This window comes from Diabrotica virgifera, chromosome 3 (assembly GCF_917563875.1).
Source record: "Diabrotica virgifera virgifera chromosome 3, PGI_DIABVI_V3a".
NCBI classification, from domain to species: domain Eukaryota; kingdom Metazoa; phylum Arthropoda; class Insecta; order Coleoptera; family Chrysomelidae; genus Diabrotica; species Diabrotica virgifera.
Genome location: NC_065445.1, coordinates 64,925,955 through 64,953,883, shown reverse-complemented (window position 1 = coordinate 64,953,883; position 27,929 = coordinate 64,925,955). Strand labels below are relative to the sequence as shown.

The 27,929-nt window shown below is 31.3% G+C and overlaps 2 protein-coding genes across 4 annotated transcripts in view; one reads left to right on the top strand and one right to left on the bottom strand.

Moving 5' to 3' along the window:
- On the bottom strand, positions 1-27,920 carry LOC114334465 (transcription factor Jun). Of its 2 annotated transcripts, none has more exons than XM_050645144.1 (3): positions 27,376-27,920; positions 6,361-6,864; positions 1-4,628 (listed from the first exon to the last, which is right to left on the bottom strand). In XM_050645144.1, exons 2-3 carry the CDS (start codon positions 6,739-6,741, stop codon positions 4,362-4,364), a joined length of 648 nt encoding a protein of 215 aa, XP_050501101.1. In that variant the 5' UTR covers positions 6,742-6,864; positions 27,376-27,920; the 3' UTR covers positions 1-4,361. The 2 variants fall into 2 exon arrangements, with proteins under 2 accessions (XP_050501101.1, XP_028140307.1); XM_028284506.2 differs by lacking the exon at positions 27,376-27,920 and adding an exon at positions 8,441-8,708.
- Positions 16,437-27,929, top strand: part of LOC114334453 (dyslexia-associated protein KIAA0319-like protein) — a 224,300-nt gene continuing 212,807 nt past the window's right edge. The window contains exon 1 of one of the 2 annotated variants that reach the window (XM_050645140.1): positions 16,437-16,784. In XM_050645140.1, the coding sequence (XP_050501097.1) occupies positions 16,634-16,784 (151 nt within the window). In that variant the 5' untranslated portion in view covers positions 16,437-16,633. The remainder of the gene's footprint in view (positions 16,785-27,929) is intronic. The other variant, XM_050645139.1, reaches the window with a different exon arrangement.

Sequence of the window (27,929 nt, the reverse complement as noted above, 5' to 3'; positions counted from 1 at the left end):
TATATGTATAAATACTTTATTTTAACATTACTTACTAATATAATTAATATAATTTGAAAGGCATACAATATCGATTCATATGCTTATGGTAACATGTCATTTAGACAAAGTACAAAACCTTAAATCTAAATTTATATAAATATATCTTAATACTCAACTTCTATAGATAAACCAAAAATATTGCAAAAAAGAGACATACCATAATTTAACATTTTTTCATAGAAAAATATATATTGAGTTACAACAATTTTGATACACCAACAGTGATGTTAAAAAATAATTGACAATTATTGACAAATTTACTTGAATGGAGTAAATTTTATCTTTAACACAATATGCATAAAAACAGTGTAATTATTAACTATACTTACTATGATGAAAGGGTTGCCAATGCGAGTCCATTATACAATTGGATATAGTAATTGAGTCAATACTCGCAATCTTAAGTTTGTATTTTATTAGTTGTTATATAACCATGGGGCAACCGGTTTCGAGTCTTACAATATATGACTCATCACCAGGCCCAGTACAAAAAGTCTTCACAATACAAACTACAAGCTAAAATGACAAAACGAGAGACATGTACATATACATATATAAAACAAAAAACAACTTTGTCTTTGTTTTAATCACATACAATAAAGCCAAACAACTGTATATTATTGAACTCAATAGTCTATAGCAGCGGTTCTCAATCTGTGGTACATGTACCACTGGTGGTATATTTCATTTTTTGAGGTGGTACACAAAACGCAAAAACAGCCAAAATCAGCACCACTTTATAGTTAATTAGATCACCTAGTTAGATATGTATTTCAGTTAGGTGGTACCAAAAATAATAAAAAGTATTTGGTGGTACATGACACAAAAAGATTGAGAACCACTGGTCTATAGCATGTAAAAATGAGACATTTTGTCATTGGGAGCGACCAATCTGATGAGAATTGCTTGGTATATAATTTAATATATACTACCATCAATCCTTAAATAGTTAAGGGTTGATGGAGTCCTGATAAGATGGTATGCGATCAAACGACATAATATAAAGTTATTAGTAATCGGTATGTACTTACATAACAGCCACTGAAACTGTTCTACAGCTAAAGATGTAGCTGGAAGTCACCAGCCCCATAAGAACAGTTGACCAGTCAAACAGCCCTTAGTCTCGTAAATTGTTTGTTATGTTCAATGTGGAACCTGTCATAAATTCCTGTGTTCACATTGGTGTATGTTTCTTATCATTAACAGTTGTTTTTTGTCTGATTTAGCAGTTGTTTTTTATTTTTAATGTTAAAAAAGTGTAAAGTGTTTTTTTACACTTTTTTAACATTCAAAATAAAAGAACTGTTAATGATAAGAAACATACACCACTGGGAACACAGGAATTTATGCCAGGTTCCACATTGAACATAACAAACAATTTAAGAGACTAAGGGCTGTTTGACTGGTGACTTCCAGGTACATCTTTAGCTGCAGAACAGTTTCAGTGGCTGTTATGTAAGTACATACCGATTACTAATAACTTTGTCAGGACGCTTAACTATTTAAGGATTGATGGTAGTATATATTAAATTATATACCAAGCAATTCTCATCAGATTGGTCGCTCCCAATGACAAAATGTCTCATTTTTACATGCTATAGACTATTGAGTTCAATACTATACAGTTGTTTAGCTTTATTGTATGTGATTAAAACCAAGACAAAGTTGTTTTTTATGTTTTATATATGTATATGTACATGTCTCTCGTTTTGTGATTTTAGCTTGTAGTTTGTACTGTGAAGACTTTTTGTACTGGGCCTGATGATGAGTCATATATTGTAAGACTCGAAACCGGTTGCCCCATGATTATATAACAACTAATAAAAATACAAACTAAAGATTGCGAATATTGACTCAATTACTATTTCCAATTATACTTACTATGTTTAAACTGTATTGTAAATACAAAATACTTCAGAAATTATCATACTTGTATCAATGAATAAACCAGAGAATGGAGGTGAAGCATTAAAATGAATGAAAAAGGTTAACAGAGTACTTCCAATTGAAACCTCTGTCATTCAGTGTTAATTATCATATTTGTATCAATGAATAAACCAGAGAATGGAGGTGAAGCATTAAAATGAATGAAAAAGGTTAACAGAGTACTTCCAATTGAAACCTCTGTTATTCAGTGTACTTAACTTGATATCACAAGAATGGCATTCAAATATATACATATACATAGTTTATTTTTGCAATATTTTTACAATCTTGTACAAATCGTACCAAAATATAATTTTTGTAGTCAATCTAACATAGTTTTGTATTGTTGACAAATTATTTTTAAGCACAAGAAAACTGCTTCAAAAAATCACATTTCAGTTTAATATGACTAAGAAAATTGTATATTTGTGTTTTTTTGTCAAATTCCAGTTGAAAATTATTAAACAGATTCAATAATCATGGTCAAGTAAAAATAATACAGTAACTTTTAGAAAACCAAAGGTCTAAAGAGAAGATTTCTTCTAGTATGAGAAAACTTTGGATTTATTTCTTAAAAACTCATACTACTAGATAAAGCACGTAGTTCGTTACTGTACTAAACTTTCAGTAGACTTCCAAAGGTTACCAAGAATTTTAGTCATGTTTTCCTTTAAATCATTCATTTGTTCTTGACCACAAAGATTTTGGAATATATTGGATAGGGATATTAGTCTAGGTGCCAGAGGGGTCACCGTGTCCTTTTTAATTCTGATGGACAAACTCGACGGTTTCTTATGGATTTTTGGCTGCTGGTTACGAATTTCGAGGGTGGATTTCGATCCGAGTGGTGAAAAAATTGTTATAAACAATTTAATTGTTTATAAGGCTCTGGCTCATAAACTAAGAGATACAAAAGAAAGTTTCAAATAAAATTTTTCCTTAATAAAAACAAAGAAAAAAGCTTTTACCAAACTCAAATTCAATAATTTGAACTCAAGATATTGTAAAATTAGTACACAATGCAAATTTCAAAGTAAGTATTTTTCGAAGCTTTATCGATCGTAACTCGGCTTCTACGCATGCAGATGAGCACTAGAAGGTCTCGTTTTAAAGCTTAATTAATAGGTTTCCAAACATAGTTTGTTAAATAATTTTGTCTTCATTTGTTTTAAAGTTATACCCGTTTGAATTTATAATTTTCTTAAAAAAATTGTACATTAATTTGTTTATAAGGATTTCAAGCAAATTTGAGCTATAAACATTTATACTTTAATTAACAATAATGACAGAAGAACTCAAAAGAAACAATTTGAGCTTATGAAAATTTTTGTAGGTGTATTTTTGACCAAGATATCGATATTTTAATGCCGCGCTATGAGGTGTAAGATCGGCTAACAGTCAAGTAATATCGAGGTAAAGACACCGATCGACTGCTCTCGTGTTATATTTCTGAAATATTAGTTTTTAATGTTTTTTTTTCTCATTTAGTACAAAAAATAGAAGACAAAGTAAATAGAATGAGAGGTATACGAGGTACAGTATGATGATTTAATATAAGAATTATATAAAATTTTATTAGGATCTTCAAAAATGAAAAATGAAGATAACGTATATATACATAGAAATTATAATTTACATGGTGAAAATATCTTGGCCAAAAATAAACTTACAAAAATTTCCATAAGCTGAAATTGTTCCTTTTGAGTTCTTCTATCATTATTGTTAATTAAAGTATAAATGTTTATGGCTCAACTTTGCTTGAACCCCTCATAAACAAATTAATGTCCAATTTTTTTAAGAAAATTATAACTTCAAACGGATATAACTTTAAAACAAATGAAGACAAAGTAATTTAACAAACTTTGTTTGAAAGCCTATTAATTAAGCTTTAAAACGAGACCTTCTAATGCTCATTTGCATGCGTAGAAGCCGAGTTACGATCGATAAAGCTTCGAAAAATACTTATTTTGCAATTCCCAACTTGCATTGTGCACTAATATTCCAATATCTTGAGTTCTAATTATTGGATTTGAGTTTAGTAAACGGTTTTTTATTAAGGAACAAATTTTGTGTAAAACATTTTTTGTATCTGTTTTAGTGTATGAACCTGAGCCTTATAAACAATTGAATTGTTTATAACAATTTTTCAACCACTCGGATCGAAATCTACCCTCTAAATTCGTAATCAGCAGCCAAAAATCCATGAGAAACCGTTGAGTTTGTCCATCAGAATTGAAAAGGACACAGTGACCTATATTTGGTGCCTAGACTATATTGTTTATAAAATGATGTAATTTATCATTTATCAAACAACTGCTATAAAAATATGCAAACTATTAAATATATCTATATTTTCTTAGCACCAATAATAAATTTTTCTTAAATTTAATTTATTAATACATATTAATGATAGGACAACCGGCCTTATTGTGTTCAATGACCTCAAGTTTAAGAAGTCCTACAGTTTCTTTGAGTTGATTAACAATAGATCCAAGTTCTATATTTTCACATTTTAGCAATTTAACTTTGTCTTCCAATTTCGAAATCCTTTCCAGTTTTCTTGATCTGCATTTGGAGGCAGCAAGACGATTTCTTTGTCTTTTTCTTTCTAGTTTCATTCGTTCTTGGTATTCCATGTCAACAGGAGACATTGGAGGTGACTGTAAAGAAAAGCAATTATTATTCACTTAGAAGTTTCTTCAAAAGCAAGAAAATGTTGTATTAAAACAGTTCAGCAAGTTTATTTTGTAAAACTAAATACACAGGCGCACACTTTCAGCATTTGTTATAGAATACTTTTATTAAATATATTTAAGATTTTGACAATTGATACATCAAATAATAGATTATGACATTTTAATTTTGAATATTTTGTTGAGATATTTGGCACACATATTGATAATATAGTAAAAAATGGCGGTACAGAGCCCAATTTGAGAAATATGTTAGAATGTAGAAAGTGCTTTATAATTAAATACAATATTTAAAAAACGAGCCTGTACCGCCATTAAGAAGAACAAAAAAATACACTTTCTTCAAATAAACTTTTTCATCCCATGCCTAGATTTTGTGTCACATTGGAACTACTAAAATTTTTTATCTCTAACAAGAAATCAAACATATTATAACTAATAACTGATTAGGCAACATACATAAATAGTCACTGTCATTTTGACAAACTTGCGTCAGATTTCTAAGTGTAGTAGGATTCTCTTATCTGTTCTGTTATCTGTATTGATACCTGTTCAGTGCAGTAGTGTATTATTTTAAGAATTCTCTATATTTTTGTGTAATAGAACTAAGTTGTTGGACTATTTGAAAAACAGGTTATTGTTAATTGTGAGTTTTACTTATAGGTAAGTAATAAGAAGAAATCTTCCTTATAGGAAGAAATAAAAAGAAGAAGAAAGTTAGCATGGGCAGCATTCGGCAAACTAAACTATATACTCAGAAATCAGCAAATTCAACTACATCTTAGATCTAAAGTTTTTGATGCATGCATTATTCCGATATTAACATATGGGGCACAAACATGGACAATCACAAAAAAGAATATGAACATACTCATGAGTCACTCAACATGAGATGGAAAGAGCAATGCTTGGCATATCACTTAATGACAGTGAAACAAACACATAGATAAGACAGAAAACCAAAGTCATTATGTGGTACAAAAATCATTAAAATTGAAGTGGGTATATGCTGGACATGTAGCTAGAAGCAATCTAGACAAATGGCACAGAACAATTCTAACCTGGAGACCATACCAACACAAAAGACCCAGAGGCAGACCTCCTATGAGATAGACAGATGATCTGAAATGGACTGCTGGGAAAAATTGGCTACAAGTAGCGTACAACAAAAAACAATGGAAAGGAAGACTTGAAGAGGCTTATGTTCAGATGTGGACGTGAATGGCTAGATGAAGAAGAAGACTGGTTGGACTGGGAGAAGCGAGGTTAGTTTGGAGGGTGTCGTGTTTTGTTTGCATCTTGCAAGGAAAACTGAAGCAATAATTATTAATATGGCTGCGTTTTATGGAAATTTGCTGGTTTTGGAGGAATTGGAGAGGATAGTTGAACATACATTGCGCAGTCAAAAACAAGAGGATGAACCCAAATTTTGAGCAATGTCAAAACGATAAAGTACATATCCCCAGTTGTAACTAAAATCAAAATTAATGAGAATCGCTAGTAATTGTGACTGTCATGGCATAGACGCTTTTAAATTTCGACATAGAAATGAAATAGAATCAGGCATCTGGTAAAGTATCCCTTTGACTCTGATTGTAGTCATGTGCAGCAAATGTGTTAATTTTGGTTTATTTGTTCCAATTAAATCTGTAATAGGATTGATTATTTGCATCAGTATGCTAATAAAAAATATACTTACTTGATTCATATTAGGAACTGTTTGAGGTTCTTCTTTGATATGAGGTATAAACGAATCATTGTAGATTGTGCTACTATTACTGTCTGAACCTTGCTGTGAATTACTGTTGTGTAAGTGACTTAATGCTTCGACAAAACCACCAGCAAATTTTTCTTGTTCAGCTGTAACAGCTCTGGGAAACAGTAATGATGGCGTTGGTGTGTTAGTCATCCCATTAGCTAAAATCATACTCTCTAATTCTGGAGTATCAACTTTAAGTAGATTGAGATCGGGGGAAGACAATAGACCACTTGTGGTAGGCAAAGTTAGCTTCTTTTGGTTTAGGTCAAGCGTAAGGTTCTTTTTCATGTTTTTGAACGATAAGTTTAGATCTTGACTCATTCTTCAGTTGTTTTTAAATAGTTCCCAACCTAACCAACTCCACAAAGTGAAGAATAAATATACTGGAAGAATTACAAGGCTCAGAAGACTGTAGTAAAGATTGTCACTTATATCCATACAAGGCTGAAAAGAAAAAAATTATATTTTTAAATGCTTCACACTTTTAACAATTTAAACTGACATTTGGAATTAGATTATTTGCTATTTACTTTGTTTAAAAATGTTATACATAAGCATGTCTAATTTTGTTTGCACAATAATTAATAAAAAGTTTCGTCTTTTTTGTTTTGCATATAGCCGCTTAGGGGGCAACACCAATAAAACCTTCCGATACAAATGTAACCCCATCTTTTGTTGACACAAATCCATAGTTTCATTGAGATACAAGTCATGTAGATACAGTAAATTTTTGAAATTAGCAAGTAGGTTGAAAATGGATCTTAACGAAGAACATTCTCGAGCCACATTTTTTTTATAATTTTCGGAGAAGAATGTCCCAACAGCATGCTGGTATTGTGAATTTCAATGAAGTATCAACGACGAATCCAGGCCAGATCCACATAAAACAGCAGTCACAGAGCAAAACATTGATGCGGTTCGTCAGCTAAAAGGATGACCGTCATATACATACTGGGAAATAGAGGCATATTTTGGGCATTTCAAAGACCTTGATCCAAAAGATCCTACGTTAAGATCTGTGTGTTACATAACTGGTTTCCCATTGGATCACTCATTTGGTCACAGAATAGCAAAAAGCCATTCGCTTCAATTGGCATCAAAAAACATTGGGACGGTTCAACAAAGGAAGCTCAAAAAACGTTTATAGTAGTGTTAGTAGCAGGGAATCCTGGATTTACTTCTAAAAACTGGAAAATAAACACTAAACCGCTGTGTGGATGTTTCAGAATGATGAAAAAATGTGGCAACAATTGCTTTAGAAGATCTACGAATGGTTACTTCTGATTGGTATATAACCGTTTGTTTATTATGGGCCATTCCATGAACATACGCCTGTTTTGGATTACTTCGACAACGAATATTTTACTGTGCAACATAAGAAGTACGAAAGTAAATGCCGCTAATAATTATTCCAATAAACAACAATGTAATTTGCAATTTACTTTCGTTTTTCTTATTTTGCACAGTAAAATATTCGTTATCAAAGTAATCCAAAACAGGCGTATGTTCGTGGAATAGGGTATAGAAGATATCATGAAACTCTGACGAAACAACACACAACAGTGAATCATCCTACATCAGGTCAGTGAAAGTGCTAACACTGCCCATAAGATAATAGAGTTTTTGGAGCTTCAAAACATTGAATTGTTAGACCATCCACTGTATAGCCTGAACGTAAGTCCTAAGGACTTCTTCACATTCCCACATATCAAGAATTCAATGCATAGGCAGTGATTCCAGTGTCCAGAAGATTAGCCATCCATGCCTTTAAAACTGCGATTTTACAGGTGTCAACTGAAGACTGGAATAATTATTGTTTTACCAATTGGTTTGAAGGCATGCAAAAGTATATAGATCTTGGTGGGACATATTTTGAAAAGCAATAAAGTACTTTAAGTCTAGATATTTTTTGTGTTTATAGCTATATGCAAAACTAAAAAAACGACCCTCATACACAGTGAAGTATTCAATCAAGCATAGATTCAAGACTATAAAATAAACAGTATAGGTAGGTACTTACTTTTTATTGTCTTAAATAAACTTGTCATGCGTTATATTTAAACAAAAACAATGTTTATTCTGGTAATTATTCCAGTGTGTATTTTTTTCTTTGTCTTGAATAAAAAAATAAACTATTCTATTCTATAATTCTATTATCAATAATTTGTGTTGTAGAAATTCTAGAATGACATCATCGATTGTATGAGTCATCCAAAAGTCGTGACAGTTTTGGCTTGGCCTTGATTTTAAATGGCAACATTGAGAATTATGTCAAGGATTTGTTTTTTTTTTAGTAATCTTTTTAATTTTTAATAATAATTTACAATTTTTTACTTTTCGGAAACTTAAGAGGTTTATTCTTATTATAGATGCCAAGAACATTGGTTTTGAAAATGTAAAAAATGTTCGAAAAAATTTTGATGGTCTTATCCATCATAAGAAGTCAACCAACTGTAATCATTGGTGTACATATTTTTTTTGCAATGGTGTCTGGTGTCCTACAAAAGAAACAAAATTAAAGTTCCAGTTCCAAAACACAACGAGAATATGAATACATCACATCTATATAAAATATAAACTACAACACTCGTTGGCCAAATGCTTTAACAATAATAATAAATATTATTTTAATTACATCTTTAGGGTAAAACTGGGATTATTATGCAAATACTTAGTAAAGTTATCAGTAGTAATAACACAAGGACATTGATAATTGTTCGAAAAAATTTTATAACAGATTTCGAAAGCTTGTTGCTTGGAAACAGACCGACGCCGTAGGCGGAGGTCTGTTGCCTGTAAGCAACAAGCTTGAGAAAGTTGTTAAAACATTTTTGAGCATTTATCAATGTTCGAGGGTTATTCGGATAGAAAATTTTTTGCTGGTTATGAAAAAAAAATACAGAGCAGAAACAATTTATTTAAATGTGCAATTAACAAAGGAACAATTAGAAAAATTTAATGAAGATCATCCAGACATGTTAGTTTCTATAACTGATGAAGATGTATTTCCACTACGCATGCTGTTAATAATTTTATTATGATGTTTTATTATAAATAATTTTTATGTATTACAATCAAATCGTGACATTTTGAAATATTGAATATTTGAAATGTCAAAATCGAAATGTAGGTATCCGTACCCAAGCAGCAATTTTTCGACGCATTGGTTGTCAGTACAAACAAATGCACTGTATACAACGTTGTCCGAGAGCATTTTCAGTTGTTTCGGCCAACGTCCCCTACCCCGACTGACATTACGATGTTACAACCTTTAGTTATACGGGCAACTAATTTATTACCATTGTGACAACTACATATCACAGTTCAGTTTTTTCAACAATCGCAACGACTTAAAAATGTTATAATGCTAAACTAATTTACGCCCTGGCCGACTCTGTAGTTGTCTGTCACGTCACGACCCTGTGTTGTTCTTTGTTCTAGAGGTGTGACACGTTTGCGGCAACTTCCAGAGGAGAAAAAGAATTTACTTTATAACCTTATTTTTTTCTTATTATATATTTTATGTTGATGGAAATTTTCGATTTATTTAACAACCTGTTTATTTGTTTTTTTAATATCTGGTTTCTATTCCATTGTTTTATCAGTAGATTTGAGAGTTGATAACCTTTGTATCAGCTTTGGCAGACAGGGTTGCCAGGTCAGTTTTTACTCTTTCAGTAGTTTTGTTTTCACAAAATCAGTAGATTCTTTTTAGGCCATGTAAATACAGTAGGTAATACAGTGATATGCACATCCGTCCTAAATGTCCCAAGAGGAATTCGGCAAAATTGGAAACCTAATTATTCCAAACCACCAGCTGGTTATTACCATTTTTTAGCTAAAATCTACTAAATCAAAAACTAAAATATACTTAAGGATTTTTGGGATATATTTGGGATTTTTTATAATAAAAACAACAGCTAACTTAAGGGGTAGGCGCAAAATGTCGTCTGTTAAAATGTTCAATGTATTTTAAATGTGTTCATTTTTTGCGAATCCTTAGAAAACTAATAAGTATTTTTGAAAAATTTAAACGCACAAAGAAAGATTACGTTATATCCGAGGACCGAAAGTCCCTGAAAACTTCTATAATGTTTATTTTAATAAGTTACAGGGGTGAAAAAAAGAAAAAATTTAGTGTGACTTTTAATTCCAAATATCTCATTCAAAAGAAACGTTTTGGTTTTTCTAATTCAGTCTTTCATTCTGCGTTTAAATTTTTCAAAAATACTTATTATAGTTTCCTCATGATTCGAAAAAAATGGATCAAATTCTGTTGAAATATACCAAAAATCTACTAAAAAATATTGCCTACTAGAATTTTTTAAAAAATATCAAAAATCTACCAAAAAAGTAGAAATCTACTAAATGTGGCAACGCTGTTAATGAGAATGATACACTTTTGACACTGGTCACATGACCTCTGTCACCCAATAAGAGGGTGCGTTCTAAAATGGTTTTGATAGTCGGTGCGGCCGGGTTTGGTTGGCGATTGGACTTCTAAGTTGTCTTATCCGTCTAAGGTTGGTTATACGGTATTTTTTTAGTAATATTGGTAATATTGTTTAATGCGCCATTTTGGTTTTACTTGAGATTTTTGGGATGTAAAGAAAATGAAAACACAGAATATAAAAAATGCAGGCATTTTCTGATACCTTTAAAAGCACCATCAATACATTAAATTTATACAGAACATCTTTAACATAAATTTTGACTTTTATATTAAAATTTGATTTTTTAAATTTGCATATTTTTTGTCAAAAATATCATAAAATAAGGAGCGCGTGTGTTTTTTAAAGGTGAAATATCCATATTTGACGGTAATCTGAGATGCGTTTATAAATTTCACATCAGGTAATAAGTCCTTTATGTATTTATATAAATTAAAATGCTCAATACGATGTCAAAACAGTTTACTTTTTGGTTTTCGCATTCACCACACAGGTGTTAAAAATATAGGTAAAAAAACATAACTAGTCTGACTCCTTGAGCAACCATTGCACGCGCAGGTGCTTTTTATAGTCGCTTCAGTTGTCTTATGCAACGTTTACGAAACGATATTGCTTAAACAGAAGGTTGCCTAGGCAACGTCAAGACAACTCAAAAATCGTCCACCAAATCAGTGCAGAATAGGGTCGTCTTTTAGGCAATAACAACGTTGTAAGAAAACGTTGCCATGCGGTAGACAACGTTGTCGCGTCGACAACGTACTTGGGTAGCTACATGATTGAGTGAAAACAGCCCATGGAATCTGTTTTCAGTATAATGTTGGTTTTATTGGTTGTATTCAATCAGATGACCACAAATTAATTGATTTCATTGGATTTTGGAGCAAAAAATTTTCACTAGTAATACCACTAGAGGTCAAATTATTTCCGGAAATTTTTTTGAGATCATGAATATTTTGAAAATTTCCCGAGTCGCAGACGAGGGAAATTTTCTAAAAATATTCATGATCAAAAAAAAATTTCCGGATATTAATTTGACTTCGCGTGGTATTCGGTAAGAAAATTCCACACCAAATTTGCATTTGAAAATCCAAAGCTGCATGAATAGATTAATAGCGCGCCATAGCTTTGTCAGCAATTATTTAGGCTTTAAAATTCGTAATTTCTACTCATTGTAGTTGCATGGGAATACCATTTCAAGATAGAAAATAGTATATTCTTCAATTTTACATAAGTTTTGAGTAACTACAAGTGATAGAAAATGAATCAAAACTAAATTATGTAAACAAATAAAAACCAGTCTGTCAAAAATGTTCTGTTATTGTAAACGTCAAAAAATTTCCACTATAATTCGCTGTTGGGTACCCCACGAGCAAAAAATTTCCGATAAAATACCTCCGTTGCCATGGTGATCTGTCAAAATAACGTATTTTGATTGGTTCAAAATTACAGGTGTGGAATTTTCGTTAAAATTACACGATCATATCGACGGCTGAAAGGCAAAAATGACCAAGCGACCATGCCCCGCGCACTCTGATAAAAAATATGTAATCGTATTTATTTTCCTTCCATTTTGCCAGAGGCGCTGATGTCGGCATTGTGATTGGTGGAACATGACTTTTGACAAATCCTGCGCTATCTGTGAATCTGAGTTCAGTGTTCGTGTTCGTTCGTTCGTTGTCGTTCAGTTATTTGTTATTTTATATGGTCGGTTATGTGATGTGTTTGTGTCACCATAAAAAGTTGATATTCAGTCGTGTTTTTTGATATTTTTGTTATTTTGTAATCGAGTACCTTTTTAAAGGTAAGTTTTTCTGATTGTAGGTACTCTTTATCCAACAGTTTTAAAATACACACTTTATTTCGTGTTTTGTTGTTAAGTCTAATGGCTCCGTTCAGCTGTTGTGTGCAGACGGTGAAAAAATTCAACAAGTAAACATTTATTTAATCCAAATTAAATACTCATATTTCTATGTAAAATGTCACATTATTGTATAAATAAATAATTAAGCAACAAAAGTTGTTTGTGTTTTACCTTTATTGTCCACTTGAATAAAATAATATTAAATATTGGAAGTACCGTATGGAGTTTATGATGTACCTAGCATGGAGGCTAAATTACGCTACCCTTCCTATCCAATCAACAACAAGAACGTTTAAAATTTCACACCTATCATGTCGAAGCTACAGACCACTTATGTGGAGGCCAGATTTGTAATATCCTTCCAACTAACCAGGTGCTGAAATACGTGACATATTTTTGCAAGGGTAAGATCGCATTCTACCCAATCACACAACACTTTTTTCTATGCAAGCGACATTTGGCTAACTTTACACTAATAGAGCGGTTTAAAGTTTGAAAATTTGGAAAAAAATTCATAAAACATGATTAAGTGGTTTTATTGTCATAATTCCAACGAACTTTAAATGCAGTTTAGATACTTTATAAACTACCCTTTGTAGACTATCTATTTTTTTAATACTTTATGAAATAGTGTCGGTTAGTAATATTTTCTGCTAAATCGCAACCAGGAAAAAGTTACCAACCGACTATATTTTTTTACCTTCAACTGGAAAAAAATACTGAAAGCGACTAATTTTTATTATCGGAACTGGTAAAATTGACTAAACCCGATAAATTTTTGAATGTATTTTCAGAAATATGACCTATCCGAAAATCATTCATGTTTTGTAACAGGTAAAATGGTTTAACTAGAAAACTAAAAAATATAATATACAGTAATTATCATATTAATAACAAATCTTACTTTGAATCGTGTCGTCTTTATCTATACGACATGCATGATCAGTGAAATGTATAAATTTCTTATTTGAAATATTTACTGATTTCTTGGCATACTGCTACACTTGCAAATGTTAAGATATTTCTATTAAGTACAAGTGACCTATTTATATAACAGTAAAGCGTTTGTAAAAATGAAAACAGTTATCTGCTACAAAGACTTTAGCTTATGTAGATACTGCAATATGGACTTGAAAGCTGGACATTAAAACAAGAACACATAAATAAGCTACAGTCATTTGAAATGTGATGTTACAGAAGGATGCTTGGAATAGCATGGACACAGAAGAAAACGAACACGAAAGTATTGCGAGAATTGGTTAAAGAATCCGAAATAATAAACACATTAAAAATAAGAAAGTTACAATTTCTGGGGCACGCAATGAGGAGACAGCGATATGAAATGCTAAGACTGATAATACAGGGAAATATAAGAGGCGGAGGGAGTATAAGAAGAAGGCAGTGACATGGTTGAAGAATTTAAGGGACTGGTTTAAAAGCAGTTCTATAGAACTATTCAGAGCAGTGGTAGATAGAGTAAAGATAGTGATGATGATATCCAACATCCGATTAGGAGACGGCACTTACAGAAGAAGAAGAAGTTAGTAACACCAAACACTAATATGGTATAAGAAACACTAAAATATTATAAATATGGGGACTTACCGCAGGTAAATCTTTGGTAGATGCCCCTGCTCTTGCTAGAGCTAGGTTTAGGATGTTATGTATTCGTTTTCTACTCTCCATTATATTTAGCTATTCCACAATTTCGAAGCACACTGACCGGTATTCTGTTACTAACTACAAATAAAACTATGATCTGGAGCCCATCTAAACGGCGGAACAGGTTACGTGCAATAATGATAATATATATAACCGGTTCTATAGCGTTCTACGCCTTCCGGTACCCAATCGCCAAGCCTGTCGATCTATCCAGTCATTTTCTTGAAGATTTCTTTCTGACATGGCTTTTGTAATTCCTTGTTTCCAGGAGGTCGGTGGCCTTCCTCTTTTCCGGCGGTATCCATCTCGTTGTAATTTTTGGTAATCTTTCATCTCCCATTCGTTGGACGTGTCCATACCAAGTAAGTTGGTTTCGTTGTACCTCGTCCACTATTGTTTTCTGCTTACCTACTTTTTCTCTGATCTGTTCATTTCGAACATGGTCCCATCTCGATATTCTGGCAGATCTTCTAAAAAAATCCATTTCAGTAGTAAGCAGCTTATTTTCGGATTTTTTTGTCATTTGCCACACTTCGGAGCCATACGTTAAAATTGGTTTCAGAATAGCGTCGTACATCATCCTCATTTTTGTATTTAAATTTATGTTATGTTGCCATAAGACAGGGTTTAGGGCTCTAGTAACCTTTCTAGCCTTCGTCACTCTATCATCTATACTGGGTTCCGTTCTTCCACTATTTGTTAATTTAATCCCTAGATATATAATACTCTGTACAACCCCTGATGTAGTCACTTCCGTCAAGATCTAGGTCCTCCTGTTGTATTTGGTTACCGATGTGTAGATATTGTGTTTTCCTTATGTTTACCTCTAAACCCCATTTCCTGTATTCTTCCATCAATTTTCTGGTCATATATTCTAAGTCTTCCTTATCTTGGGCAACTACCACCTGGTCGTCTGCGTAATTCAAAGTGTATAATGTTATGTCTCCGATTGGTATACCCATACCACTGCATTTCTGCTTCCAAAGTCTGAGAGCACCGTCGGTATATATATTGAAAAAAATGGGAGATAAGGCAGCACCCTTGTTTAAGGCCTTTTGTTACTTGGAAGCTAGATGACAGATGGTTACCTCTCTTTACCCTTGACATAGAATCTTTATAGAGGCATTGTATGGCTTGATGACAGTTGCAGATATGTGTGTATTGTCCAAAACCTCCCACAATTTTTTCACGGGCACTGTGTCATATGCTTTCGTTAGGTCGACAAAAAGTATATGTGTGATATGATAAAATGCAATGCAATGCATATGATAAAGTGCAATAATGATAAAATTTCTTTTAAAATTTCCTTTTTAAAGAAATATAATATTATATCTAAGCAACAAAAACATAAAAAAACGGCAGGTAAATTATTACCAAGCGACAACTTCGACCTATTTTCGGTAGAAAGAAGGAACTATTGATCTTTTTTAAGAAAGTTACATCTCGATATAATCAACTAAACAAAAATGGTATTCAATTAATGTGCGAAAAAGAGTAATAAATGACAAAAACAAAATTTTCGGGTAGTAAAATTTCTTAAGCATTTTTAAAAACTCTAGATATTGTTTGTAAAAAATCACTACGCGCCCAAACATTTAAAATACAATCTAATAAAAACTTACTAACTGTAAATGATTCAAATGGAAGAGGTACCAAATGAAAGTTGTTCTTAAATTTACAAAATTCTAGTCGCTTGGTCGCCGAAAATTGTTAAAAATGTCAATTATTTTAAGTAACCAAGCGACAAAAACTTCATCGTAGCCGCATAGGATACCACCAATCGACGCAGAAAAATTTTCTGATTTCAGTGATATATATATGTCAATATCGCCAAATTGGCGTTTGGTAACTTTTGCCTTTCAACCGTCGATATGACTGCAACAGTGCAACTTGCTGCAACATATTATTAATAATTTTTATAAATTATTTATTAACTTCTAAAAATTATAAATGTCCGCCTATGGAGAGTCGGGTTAACTGTCAATACTATGTACACGTCAATTCGATTACCCAAATGTCTCAAATTCTCAAATGTTATTAAATTTTAATTGTCAAGTTGACAAGTTTAAACACTAAAATAGCAGGTGATTCTAAGTTTTTGTTGTTATTTGTGAAAGTGTGGGTTCTTACATGAATTCTCATTAATGCATTCGGTAATTGTAAATTCACATATCATTTAACTGTGCAAATTTTAAGGGTGTAGTGCCAGTACCACTAAAACGGATTATATCTCCATGAAATGGAGTTCCAAAAATTAACTGTTTTATTCATTTTGGCCTTATGTTTAACCAGTTGCGAATTATACAGGGAATCTAACATACAGGAACAGTGTCCACAGCTGTATGAAAAGACTTTCACAGGCTGTATACCCAGAGGAAATATCAGTGCAGGTAATTATTTTATTGTTTATTTTATGATACCACACCAAATAATACTAGACTTTAATGTTTGTATTATATAATGATTCTCATTAGAATCATATGATTGTTTTGTGCTTGCACAGTCAAGGCTAAAATATTTTGGACAATCTCAAATAATTTTATTAATATTGGTTTTCAGACAGCAGTCAACAAATTCATTTCTGTAATTAACTTCACAATGATAAAACATGTTTAATATATGCTACATCTTTTTTTAAACGCATTTACTTATTATCAGTGTGAACTTTTGTAAAGCATGATAGTCATGGTTGATTATTATTCATATAATACAAAAATATGGGTTTTATAATTTAAATGATAGTTAACACAAAAAAATATGGGACCTGTACAGACCTTTTCTTACTAACTCTGTTGTTTATTTTATTTTGAATACCTACATAACAAGTGAGCAAACTAGTTACACAGGAACATTCTTAGGGTATCTGTCACCTGGATGCGAGAGTAATTTGATTGCCCTCCCCAAACCCAACCTTCCCAGAACGTTTATAAGCATTTGTAAATCAAAAAGTTTTTAGTAAAGTCGTCCCAGGAACGCAACTCATAAATATTGACGATATCATTTTAAAGTCTTCTACTTTAAAATGTATAATATACATCTGAATTGCCAATATAAATGAGTCAGATTAAATAAATTATTAGAAGAATTTTTTTTACTTAGCAACAACATGTTTGTTTTATTTTAATAGTATTTTGTATTTTGACAACGAAACCCGATTTGGGCTTCGAAACGTTAATACATTAATTTTTTAGTAAAATTGTGGCTTATTTCCCATAAAAAATACGTAATTATAAAAATGCCACAAGGAAATAGCTTCAGAACAACATCAAAAAGTTAAAATTAATATTTTACTTAGAAAAAAAAAACAAAATTGTAAGGAGAAATACAGGAAAAATCTCATTTTCAATACTAATCATTGATCATTAACTATTTAGATGGGAAATAAGCCACAATTAAATTGAAAAAAATAATTTTATTAACGTTTCGACGCCCAAATCGGGTGTCGTTAAAATACAAAATACCACTAAATTAAACAAAAATGTTGTTGCTAAGTAAAAAATTCTTATAATATTTTATTTAATCTGACTCATTTATATCGGCAATTCAGACATATTATATTATACATTTTAAAGTAGAAGACTTTAAAATGATATTGCCAATATTTATGAGTTGCATTCCTGGGATGACTTTACTGAAAAAAAAAAAATAGAAGAATTTTTTACTAAGCAACAACATTTTTGTTTAATTTAGTGGTATTTTGTATTTTGACAACGACTCCTGATTTGGGCATCGAAACGTTAATAAAATTATTGTTTTCAATTTAATTGTGGCTTATTTCTAATCTAAATAGTTAATTATAAAAATGCCACAAGGAAATAGCTTCAGAACAACATTAATCATTGATCAGTCTGAAAGTAATTTTTGTCTCATTGTGGACTAGTCATGTAACGAATGTCATTTTTTAAACATTCACAAATATGAATGCGAATATCTGCTACCGACATTCGCAAAGGCAGATGCGAATGCGAATAATGAGTTTTTTTAAAAAAATTTCTATTTTTGTAATGTTTTCTAAACTTATAATGAGAAGTTAATTGATATTTAGTGTAAATCAAACTGAATCTTAAGCTTTATGGTAGGGGAGCAAAGTATGCTAAATGTGCAGTCACTCGAGCGTTATGGGGACCTATTGGGTTGTGAAGAGTAGGTCCTAAAACCAAAAAACGTTAAGCAAAGTTTTCCATTTTAGTAGGGACTTTCCTTTTTAATTTAATTTTCCATTTCCAACAATAGTTTTTTTAGATTATAGGGCCATCTATCCACAATTCGAAAAAAATGTCTAAAATAAAAGTTACTTATTTTTACGTAAGGAATCCAAATCTGCAGTAAAAAATGGGGCCCCTATTTAAGATTTTAAAGTAACTCCCCACCCCACCTCCGTGGGGGTCGTGTTTGGTGCCATTCAATAGATTTTTCAAAAATATTGAATAAGTGTATTTTTCAGTTTTTCGATGTAATGTTCATTTAGCGAAATATCACGGGATTCGAATTTAAAATTTTACATTTACCCTCCACCCCTCTCCGTGTAAAGTCGTGTTTGGTAAATATTATTTGATAGATTTTTGAAAAATATTGTGCACATATTTTTTAGTTTTTCGATGTGTCATTCATTTCACGAAATATTCGCTTTTTTCTTGTGAAACTTTGGGACTCACCCATTTCTAAGGATAGATTTTTTTTCGGCCCTCACTTAACGAACTCCCCTGCATTAAGAGCCAATATATGATGGAGGTACATCTTCAGGGTACAAGGTTTCTCCCCATGTAATAATCTGACGTGCTCGAGTAACTGCAAAAATCCCGCTTGGGCTCCCCTACCATTATTACATAATACCAAATAATAAAATAAAGTGAGGGTTGATAATGTGATTATACGAGGTTGTTACCTTTTCTTATTAAAAAAAGATGATAAGACGTGGATATATTTTGATTTTATTAACCTGATGTTATCTTCAAATTATTTTTTTTTCTGATATTCATATTCGCAAAACATTTGCACAAATTTCGCTAATGCGAATATGCAAAAATATGCGAATATTCGCGAATAAGAACGCGAATATTCGCGAATACAAACGCGAATACGAATATAGAAAAAAAAATTTTATGTTAAGTTTAGAAAAGCTTCTTTTGTTAGGAAAGGTTATTAAGAATAAGAATATCTTTTATAGGTTGCAAAATAAGCCAATTTTGTGGCTTGATCCCAACTAAAGTAGTAAATTGACAAAGTAATAATTTGTAAAATTAAAATAATAATTTTTCTGATTTATGTGTTTCATTCACCTTGTAAAGATTTTTTGATGGCACTGTATACCTACTTATGTGGCTACACAATACCATAATCTTTTTAATCTTTTCTCAGAAGGGTTTTTAGACTATACCTAATTAAAATCTGGACAAACTGAATATATATGGACTGTTCACTCTTGATAGAGTATAGGTCACTCAAATACTATGAGCTCTTTTAATCCATTTCACGCATTGGATTAGTCCCTAGTTTTCCTTTAGGTCGTCGTTCATAGGTTGTGATGTTTTTTGGCCTTCTCTACTATCTTCTTCCACTCTCTCCGGTCCTGAATCTTTTCTCTCCAGTTTGCAATTTCCATCTCTGATAATACAGACTAGCAGTTGATCTTCCCATCTTATTTTTGGTCTTCCTCTTGGTCTATTTTTTACTGGTTTCCAGTTCATTATCTTCCTGATCAGTTTTTCTACCCCTCTTCTTTGTGTGTGCCCAAACCATCTGAACCTTTGTGCTTTAATGAATTTCACTAAGTATATCTTCTCCTTCAGTTATATTTATTATTTCATGGTTCATTAGCTTTCTATATTCCCCTGTTTCTATCTTTACTGGGACATGTATTCTTCTCATAATTTTTCTCTCAATTATTCTTAAATTTTCTTCGTCTTTTTTCGCAAAGCACATTTTCTGCTCCATAGGCTATCACTGGTCTAATTGCTGAGGTATATATTTTTGCTTTTGTTTTTTTTTGCTCGGGTTTTTGTCCTTGAGTAGTTGGTGATATTGCCAATATACTCTATTAGGTACCTGCTTTAATTCTTTCGTTTATCTCTATACTTCTTCCTGTTTTTTCCTTCCACCATCACCCCCAGGTATTTGAAGCAATTTACTCTCTGGAATGTATTTTCACCTATCTTTATTTCTGTTATTCTGTTTACATTGTCTCTTGTGCTTATAAGGTATTTTGTTTTATTCTCATTGATTATATTATTAATCCTCTCGTCTTTGCTTCTCTTACCAGGGTTAAAAGTCTTCTAATCTTTTTTATATCATGCTATCAGTCCCAGGTCATCTGCATATCCTATGATCTGTGTTGAGCTTTGAATAATTGTCTTTTTCGGCCCTGTGTCCCTAATTACTCCTTCTAGAGTGATATTAAATAGTGTCGTTGACAAAATGTCTCCTTGTTTACAAACTGAATAAAACGTTTAAATTCGAAGAAGTGTTATTTTAATTTTACAAGTTAATATTGAGTCATATCAATGTCATTAATACTAAATTTGAGCTATGGGCTTGCACAAGGTACATAAAAAGCTCTAGGGTCCCATCTATTTTTTTATTTTTCCATATTTATTAATTTCTCATTTAGTGAATCAGTTGTTTATTTAGGAGAAATGGATTTTTTAAATCAATCCAAGATTTTGTATTATAAATGTGATCTTTTGATTTTTCATGTCATTCTATAACTTGACTTAAATATCTCCAATCATTATAATCCTCTAACGATTCATTGTTTAAGCATGTCCAATACATGTTGAATATGATTGAGGTCTGGGGATTGTGCTAGCCATGGCAATACATCAATTCTCTCATTGATTAACCAGTTTGACACAATGTGCGTGACAAGTATAACCATGCACAATGTGAAAGTTTTGCTAACACCTGCAAATGGACAAACAATAGGTTGAAGAATATTATCGTGGTACTGCTGAGTGGTGACAATTTCTTACAGTATTTTGACCTATAGTTGTGCCATATCTTCTTGACAACAGGTACTGTGATTGTAGGTTGTCTTCTGGCAGTTAAAACTGAGCATAGATCTTCAGGTGCAGCTAAAGTACTTCCTTGTTCTGGATATTGCTCAGCTGGACTCAGTATCTGGAAAACCCCACCACAATAATTGACGTATAACACTTTGGGATTGCTATGCTGACTCATATGTCAGTATGCCGCATTCGAGCTTGAAGAAAGCCTACAATTTTTGCATCTGCATAACTGTAAAATACATCAGTGTATGAAAGGATCGTAATCTGAAATTAGTTTGTGAACATAAGTACTAAAGACAAATGCCGAAATTAACTTCTCTAACAACAAAGTCATGTAAAACATCACATGTCTTTAATGCAAAAAACAAACTTAATAAAACTATTTTCATTAAAAATCGAAATAATAAGAATGTTATTTTCCTTATCGATAGCTTAGTGTGAAAACCTTGTATCTCATTTCACAGAAAATTTTACAGGAGAGACTTTAAACTTAATTTCTGCATACTATAACTTAAAACAAAAAAACTATCTTTACACATTTTTGATTCTGAGTAAGTTTAGATCGTTACACATACAATTTTCATATATATTTTGGGTTAGAGTATGCAGTTTAAAGTCACTCATGTAAGATTTTCTGTAAAATGAGATACGAGGTTTTCACACTAAGCCATCGTTATAAGAATTGTTCCCTTTATAGTTTTTTGACAATTTCATAAAATTCAAGTTTATTTTTCTTAATATTTCCTTGTTAAAATTAAACAGTCAAGTTTTTCTACTTATTGCTCAATTTGTGAGTCCTCAAATGACTACTTTGTATTCCAATATTTTTAATATTTATGTTTCCTTATCATATATACCTATCATTTACATTTTCTGACAAGAATAGATTTGAGTTTTTCATATATCAATGTATAAATATTTCCCTCTATTAACAAATTGATTTCTAATGGTGAAAGATGACTGTGGAAAACAAACAAAATATAGTATTTTTACTACAAAAACGTTATTACGTAGGTCAAAATTTTTGACGTAAGAGAACTGTCAAAACATTAGAATGTGACTTTTTATTATTGCCGTGTTTATAATAAACATAGCAATAATGAAAAGTCACATTCTAATGTTTTGACAGTTCTCTTACGTCAAAAATTTTGACCTACGTAATAACGTTTTTGTAGTAAAAATACTATAGTAATAATTGTCCATGTCAATATCAAATAACTGATATTTTCATACATTTCTTATTGGTTTTATTTTATTCTTATTATCTTTATTGGTTTTTTTAATAAAATTAGACAATTTACGTGCTGTTGAATGACTAAGTATTTTCTTTATCATTAAAAAACCCGTTATACTCTATTTTGTATTTTCCTGTTCATAGCCGCCTTTGAATATTTTAAATATCAAGGTAGACTTCTAGGAATTATCCAAGCTGGTTCCGCTGTTCTCTAAAAATATAATCATAATATTGCCAAATTTTTACTAAAAGTCTCTCTCTCTCTCTCTCTCTCTCTCTCTCTCTCTCTCTCTCTCTCTCTCTCTCTCTCTATCTCTCTCTCTCTCTCTATCTCTATCTCTACCTCTATCTCTCTCTCTCTCTCTCTCTCTCTCTCTTTCTCTCTCTTTCTTTCTTTTTTCTTTCTTTTTATACTGTGATGAGCGCGCTAATAACCGGCAAAATAGCGCAAAAGATGGAAAACTTATTAAGTTGTGAGATAAAAAGAAATGAAACTAGTGGAGCTGAAAAATTGAGCAATATTAACCTATAATTTTACATTGTATTGATTATTTCCCACCTTTAGACGTATCGGACGAGTTTGGCAACTGCCACGCTGTTTTGACAGTTTTAGTTGACATACTCCTCTGCTACGTGTAAAGGTGGGAAACAATCAATATAATGTAAATTTATAAGTTAATATCGCTAAATTTCCCTGCTCCACTAGTTTCATTTCTTTTTATCTCACAACTTAATAAGTTTTTCATCTTTTGTGCTATTTTGCCGGTTATTAGCACGCTCATCACTGTATATGCAATTCACGAATCAAATTCATGTTTATTGTAGTGCAACCTCACCTGCTTTTTGAACTTGGTTAAGATGAATAATGTATTAGCCAAATAATATTTTGACTTTTACAATTAATATTTTGACATTTACCGTCATTGTTTTCTTTATCCTAAATGTGCCACAGCCTAATTGATATTGTTTTAAAAACATTTTCTTCATATTGGGGTTCAGGTACTCATAAGCAACCTAAGATGTTTCAACCTTAATATATAATTATTATGAATTTGTTTGGCTAAATATGAACATACTAAACTACCTTGAATTTGTTTGCGTAGCATTTTTCTAAAAAAGTTATAGTTACGCAAAAAACAATAGTTCTTAATGTTAAAAATTATAGTTGTTAACTTTTTGAAGTCATACTTAAATCTTGTTTTGGTAGTTTGTGAAACCAAAAAATTTATTTCATAATTTAATCTAATCTAATCTACGCAATAAATACAAAAGGCTCTCTTGTTAGTGCTACGTGGTGCTACTATCGTAAATCATGGGGAATGCCAGGAAAAAAATAAGTACCTAGGGTAGATAAGATTTAATTCCTAGAAAATTTAGTTAAGTAATTTTGTTTTCAGCTTAATATAGTTCAATAAATTTTTGAAAATATTATTTTGAAGTTAAATCTGTGGCATTTTAAAATTTTAAAACCAAACAAATAGTTTATTTTATTCATATCAAAGAAATATTTGATAAAACTGAGATGTCACAAGGACTCCGCTTCAGAATAATATTTCTTACAAAACTTCTTACCTATTATCTTCTTTGTCTTTATTTGTATGAGTGTTCAGGCAGAGCCGCCGCTAACAGTTTGATCGCCCGCGTGCAATTCCAATTATGCCGCCCCCTCTTTAACTATAACTATATGGACTGGACTTTCACAAAGACCCTTAGTTTTCTTACATACATACATATTATGCTTTTTGCTGTGGGTTTTAAAGAGCCGCTTGAATTGACATGAAATTTGGTACACACATAGCTAACAATAGTAATATGTCAAAGAAAAAAGGGATATAGTGCCGATGTTGCTTTTGCCCTGGAGGTGGGTTTTCAGCCCTTCTCGGAGGTGAAAAAACATCAGTTCAAAATAAGTCCGCCATTGGGTAAACTGATTAATTCTAAGCAACTTTTGTTCTAAGTAAAAGCTTTTCCAGTTATTTGCGAGTGAATGTTCATTTTTCAACAAGAAAAACATGTTCTTCGACGGATTTACACAAATAACTCAAAAAGTAATTATTTTTTCGAAAAAATATTCATACCAAAAATATAGCTTAGAAAAATGTGAAAAAAAATGGTGTATATACTGAGTCTGTAGACCCAGTAGAAGCAGAGTTATAGCTAATGAAAAGTAGGTTGTTATCAGTCATATTTCAAATTAAATATTTCAATGAGTTGTGGTTTATTTTTTGACAAATTTGACGAATAAGATATTACTTTTCATTAGCTACAACAACTCTGCTTCTGGTAGGTCTACACTACAGGCTTCGAGGCTTCATATATAGGTACACCATTTTTTTAAGTTTTTTATAAGCTATATTTTTGCTAAGAATATTTTTTTGGATAATATACTTACTTTTTGAGTTATTTACCATGAACTGTTGAATAGAAATGCATTTTTGTTTGTTGAAACATGAACATATTCACTCACAAATAACTCGAAGAGTATTGTTTTGTAAAAAAAGCCCGTAAAACAAAAGTTCTTTAGAATTGTCCATTTTATCCAATTACGGACTTATTTTGAAGGTATCTTTTTTCACCCTCTAGAAGGTGTGAAACCGTGAAACTCACTTTCAGAAAAAAAATCACGCATCGGCACAATATCACTTTTTTCTTGGACATGTTAGCCATGTGTATGCCGATATGCCAAATTTCATGTCAATCCCAGTGGTTCTTCAAAATTTGGAGCAAAAACCGAGTAAATGGATCATAATATTAGTTCAGAGAAATAAGGAAAAAAATATCCTGTTGGTGACACAACCCTCTCCAGGCCGAAACTAAATTTTTTGAGTAGTATGGACATGTATAATAATAACCTATATGTTTCCTGCAGCCGATTTTGATGATATACATAGTTATAAACAAATGAAGATCAAAAAACGGTAAATTTTCGCTTTTTTCGTCTATTACTAAAAAAATAGGCATTTTGCACAAGTTTGAGAGTAAGAAACTCATAAACCATATAAAAAACTTCAATATGGCGTTCGCTTAATGTGTCTATCCTTACCTATTGGTTGCTTAGAAAATTGCAAAATAAATCATAAATTTTGAGTTTTTATAAATATTCATAACTTATGTAAAAAATTAACTTAGAACCTTCTTATTACACCGAATGCTGAGACTTATGGTGCTTAATTTATACCCTAAATTTCAAAGCAATTGGTCAAATAGTTTAAAAGTTATTTAATTTGTTTATCCCAAATTATTTCTTTTTGCAACACTACATATAATTCAGAAAATTATGAAGTTACAGTAATACTTTGGATAGTTTATGAAAGAAGAAGATTTACAGTATTAATTTAATTAAAAAAAGATACAAAAAATATTTATAAATATGCCAAAATTATTTTGCAAAAACATGTAAATTAAAAAAATGGGGGGGGGGCTAACTTTGCATAAGCGTAACCAGGATGATCCTAAGGGGGGGGTTACAACTACCTGAAAGGGGGGGGGTTACAACTACTGGAAGGTCTCTGAGGGCTATGGTGTTAAGCGTATAGAGCTCAAAGTACATCCCAATGGGGGGGTTACAACCCCCAAAACCCCCCCCCTGGTTACGCCTATGTAACTTTGTCCCTAATTGTCCTAGGACAGTTGTTTTTCTTTCTAAATGTGTATAAAAATTCAGTCTTTCTAAATATGAAAAAATAATTTTTCTACGGGTAGCGGTTAAAAAGTTATTCTAATTGTTTATAAGTAAGCAAAAAATCGACATATTTTTGCAAAATAATTTAACACTGTTTAAAATTATTTTGTCATTTATTTTAAATTAAGGTAATAGTATAAATGTTCTTCTTTCATAAACTGTCCGAAGTATTATTGTAGCCTCATAATTTTCTGACTTATAGTGTTGCAAAAAAATGAATTTGGGAAAAACAAATTAAATAACTTTAAATAACAAGAGACAAGAAGTATCAGCATTCCGTGTAATAAGATGGTTCTAAGTTAATTTTTACATAAGTTATGAATATTTATAAAAACTGAAAATTTATGATTTATTTTGCAATTTTCTAAGCAACCAATAAGGATAGACATATTCAGCGAACGCCATATTGAAGTTTTTATACGATTTATGAGTTTCTTACTCTCAAATTTGTTTAAAGTGCTTAAATTTTTGGTAATAGACGAAAAAGCGAAAATTTAGCGTTTTTTGATCTTCATTTGTTTATAACTATGTATATCATCAAAATCAGCTGCAGGAAACATATAGGTTAATAATGTAGATGTCCATACTACTCAAAAAATTTGGTTTCGGCCTGGAGGGGGATGTCACAAGAAAAATCTTATTTCTCTGGACTATATCTATGATTCGAAATTGTGAGGTTTTGCAATATTTTACCGTGAGTGAATGGACTAATATTATATTCTTAAATAGTACAAATTGTTATAAAATTATTTAAATGTTTGCTTGTTTTGAAAATATGTACATTGAAAAAAGGTGCCAATTTTTTTATAATTAAAATTTGAAAAATAAAATAACTCAATAATTTTATAATTAAAAAATGTTTTTGATCAAAACGATTTAAACGATAAAAAGAAAAACAGCTTTAAAATTTAATAAATTTGCTTTAGTTTTAACTTCGCGAATAATTTGCTTTATCAAAATGGATTTTATTTCGGTTAATGTAATTGAAGGGTGTAAAGTATTACATTTTTGACCTAATAAAAAATTTTAAAACTACATTAGTGATTTTATAAAACACTTACCTTACCACTGACCACTGTAAGATCCTTCAGTTTGATCTTTGATCGATGAATGAAGCTTCAGCTGCTTTAACACAATCACTCAATTCACAATCACAAAGAATTTTGTCTTTTTTAGAAATTTATAATTTACACTCTCATCCCGTATTCGTATCGTAATCGTAATACATCAACTTGATGCTTACTTGGTCTTGGTGGAAGTAATAGTAATCACGAAGCCACTCAAATAATGAAAATGAATGACCTAACAGAAAAACAGTTTAGGGACAAAAAGACAAGCTCAGCATCAATTAATAAAGCGATAAAAAAGTGTTTCATAGTAAATGAAATATAATATTCCCAAAGTTCTCGAAATTTATTACCTAAACAAATATGAGTAGGTATACATTAAGATAAAGTTAAGTGCTTGCTCTTTTGTTTATATCGCTGGTTCTGAATACATAGTTACATTTTTATGTTTAAACGTGCATATTCAGCTGGAATGAAATCGGACTAATAACTTACATCGACAGACTTTTGTAAATAAGCGATTATATTTCCAGTTAGTAATTCCTCTG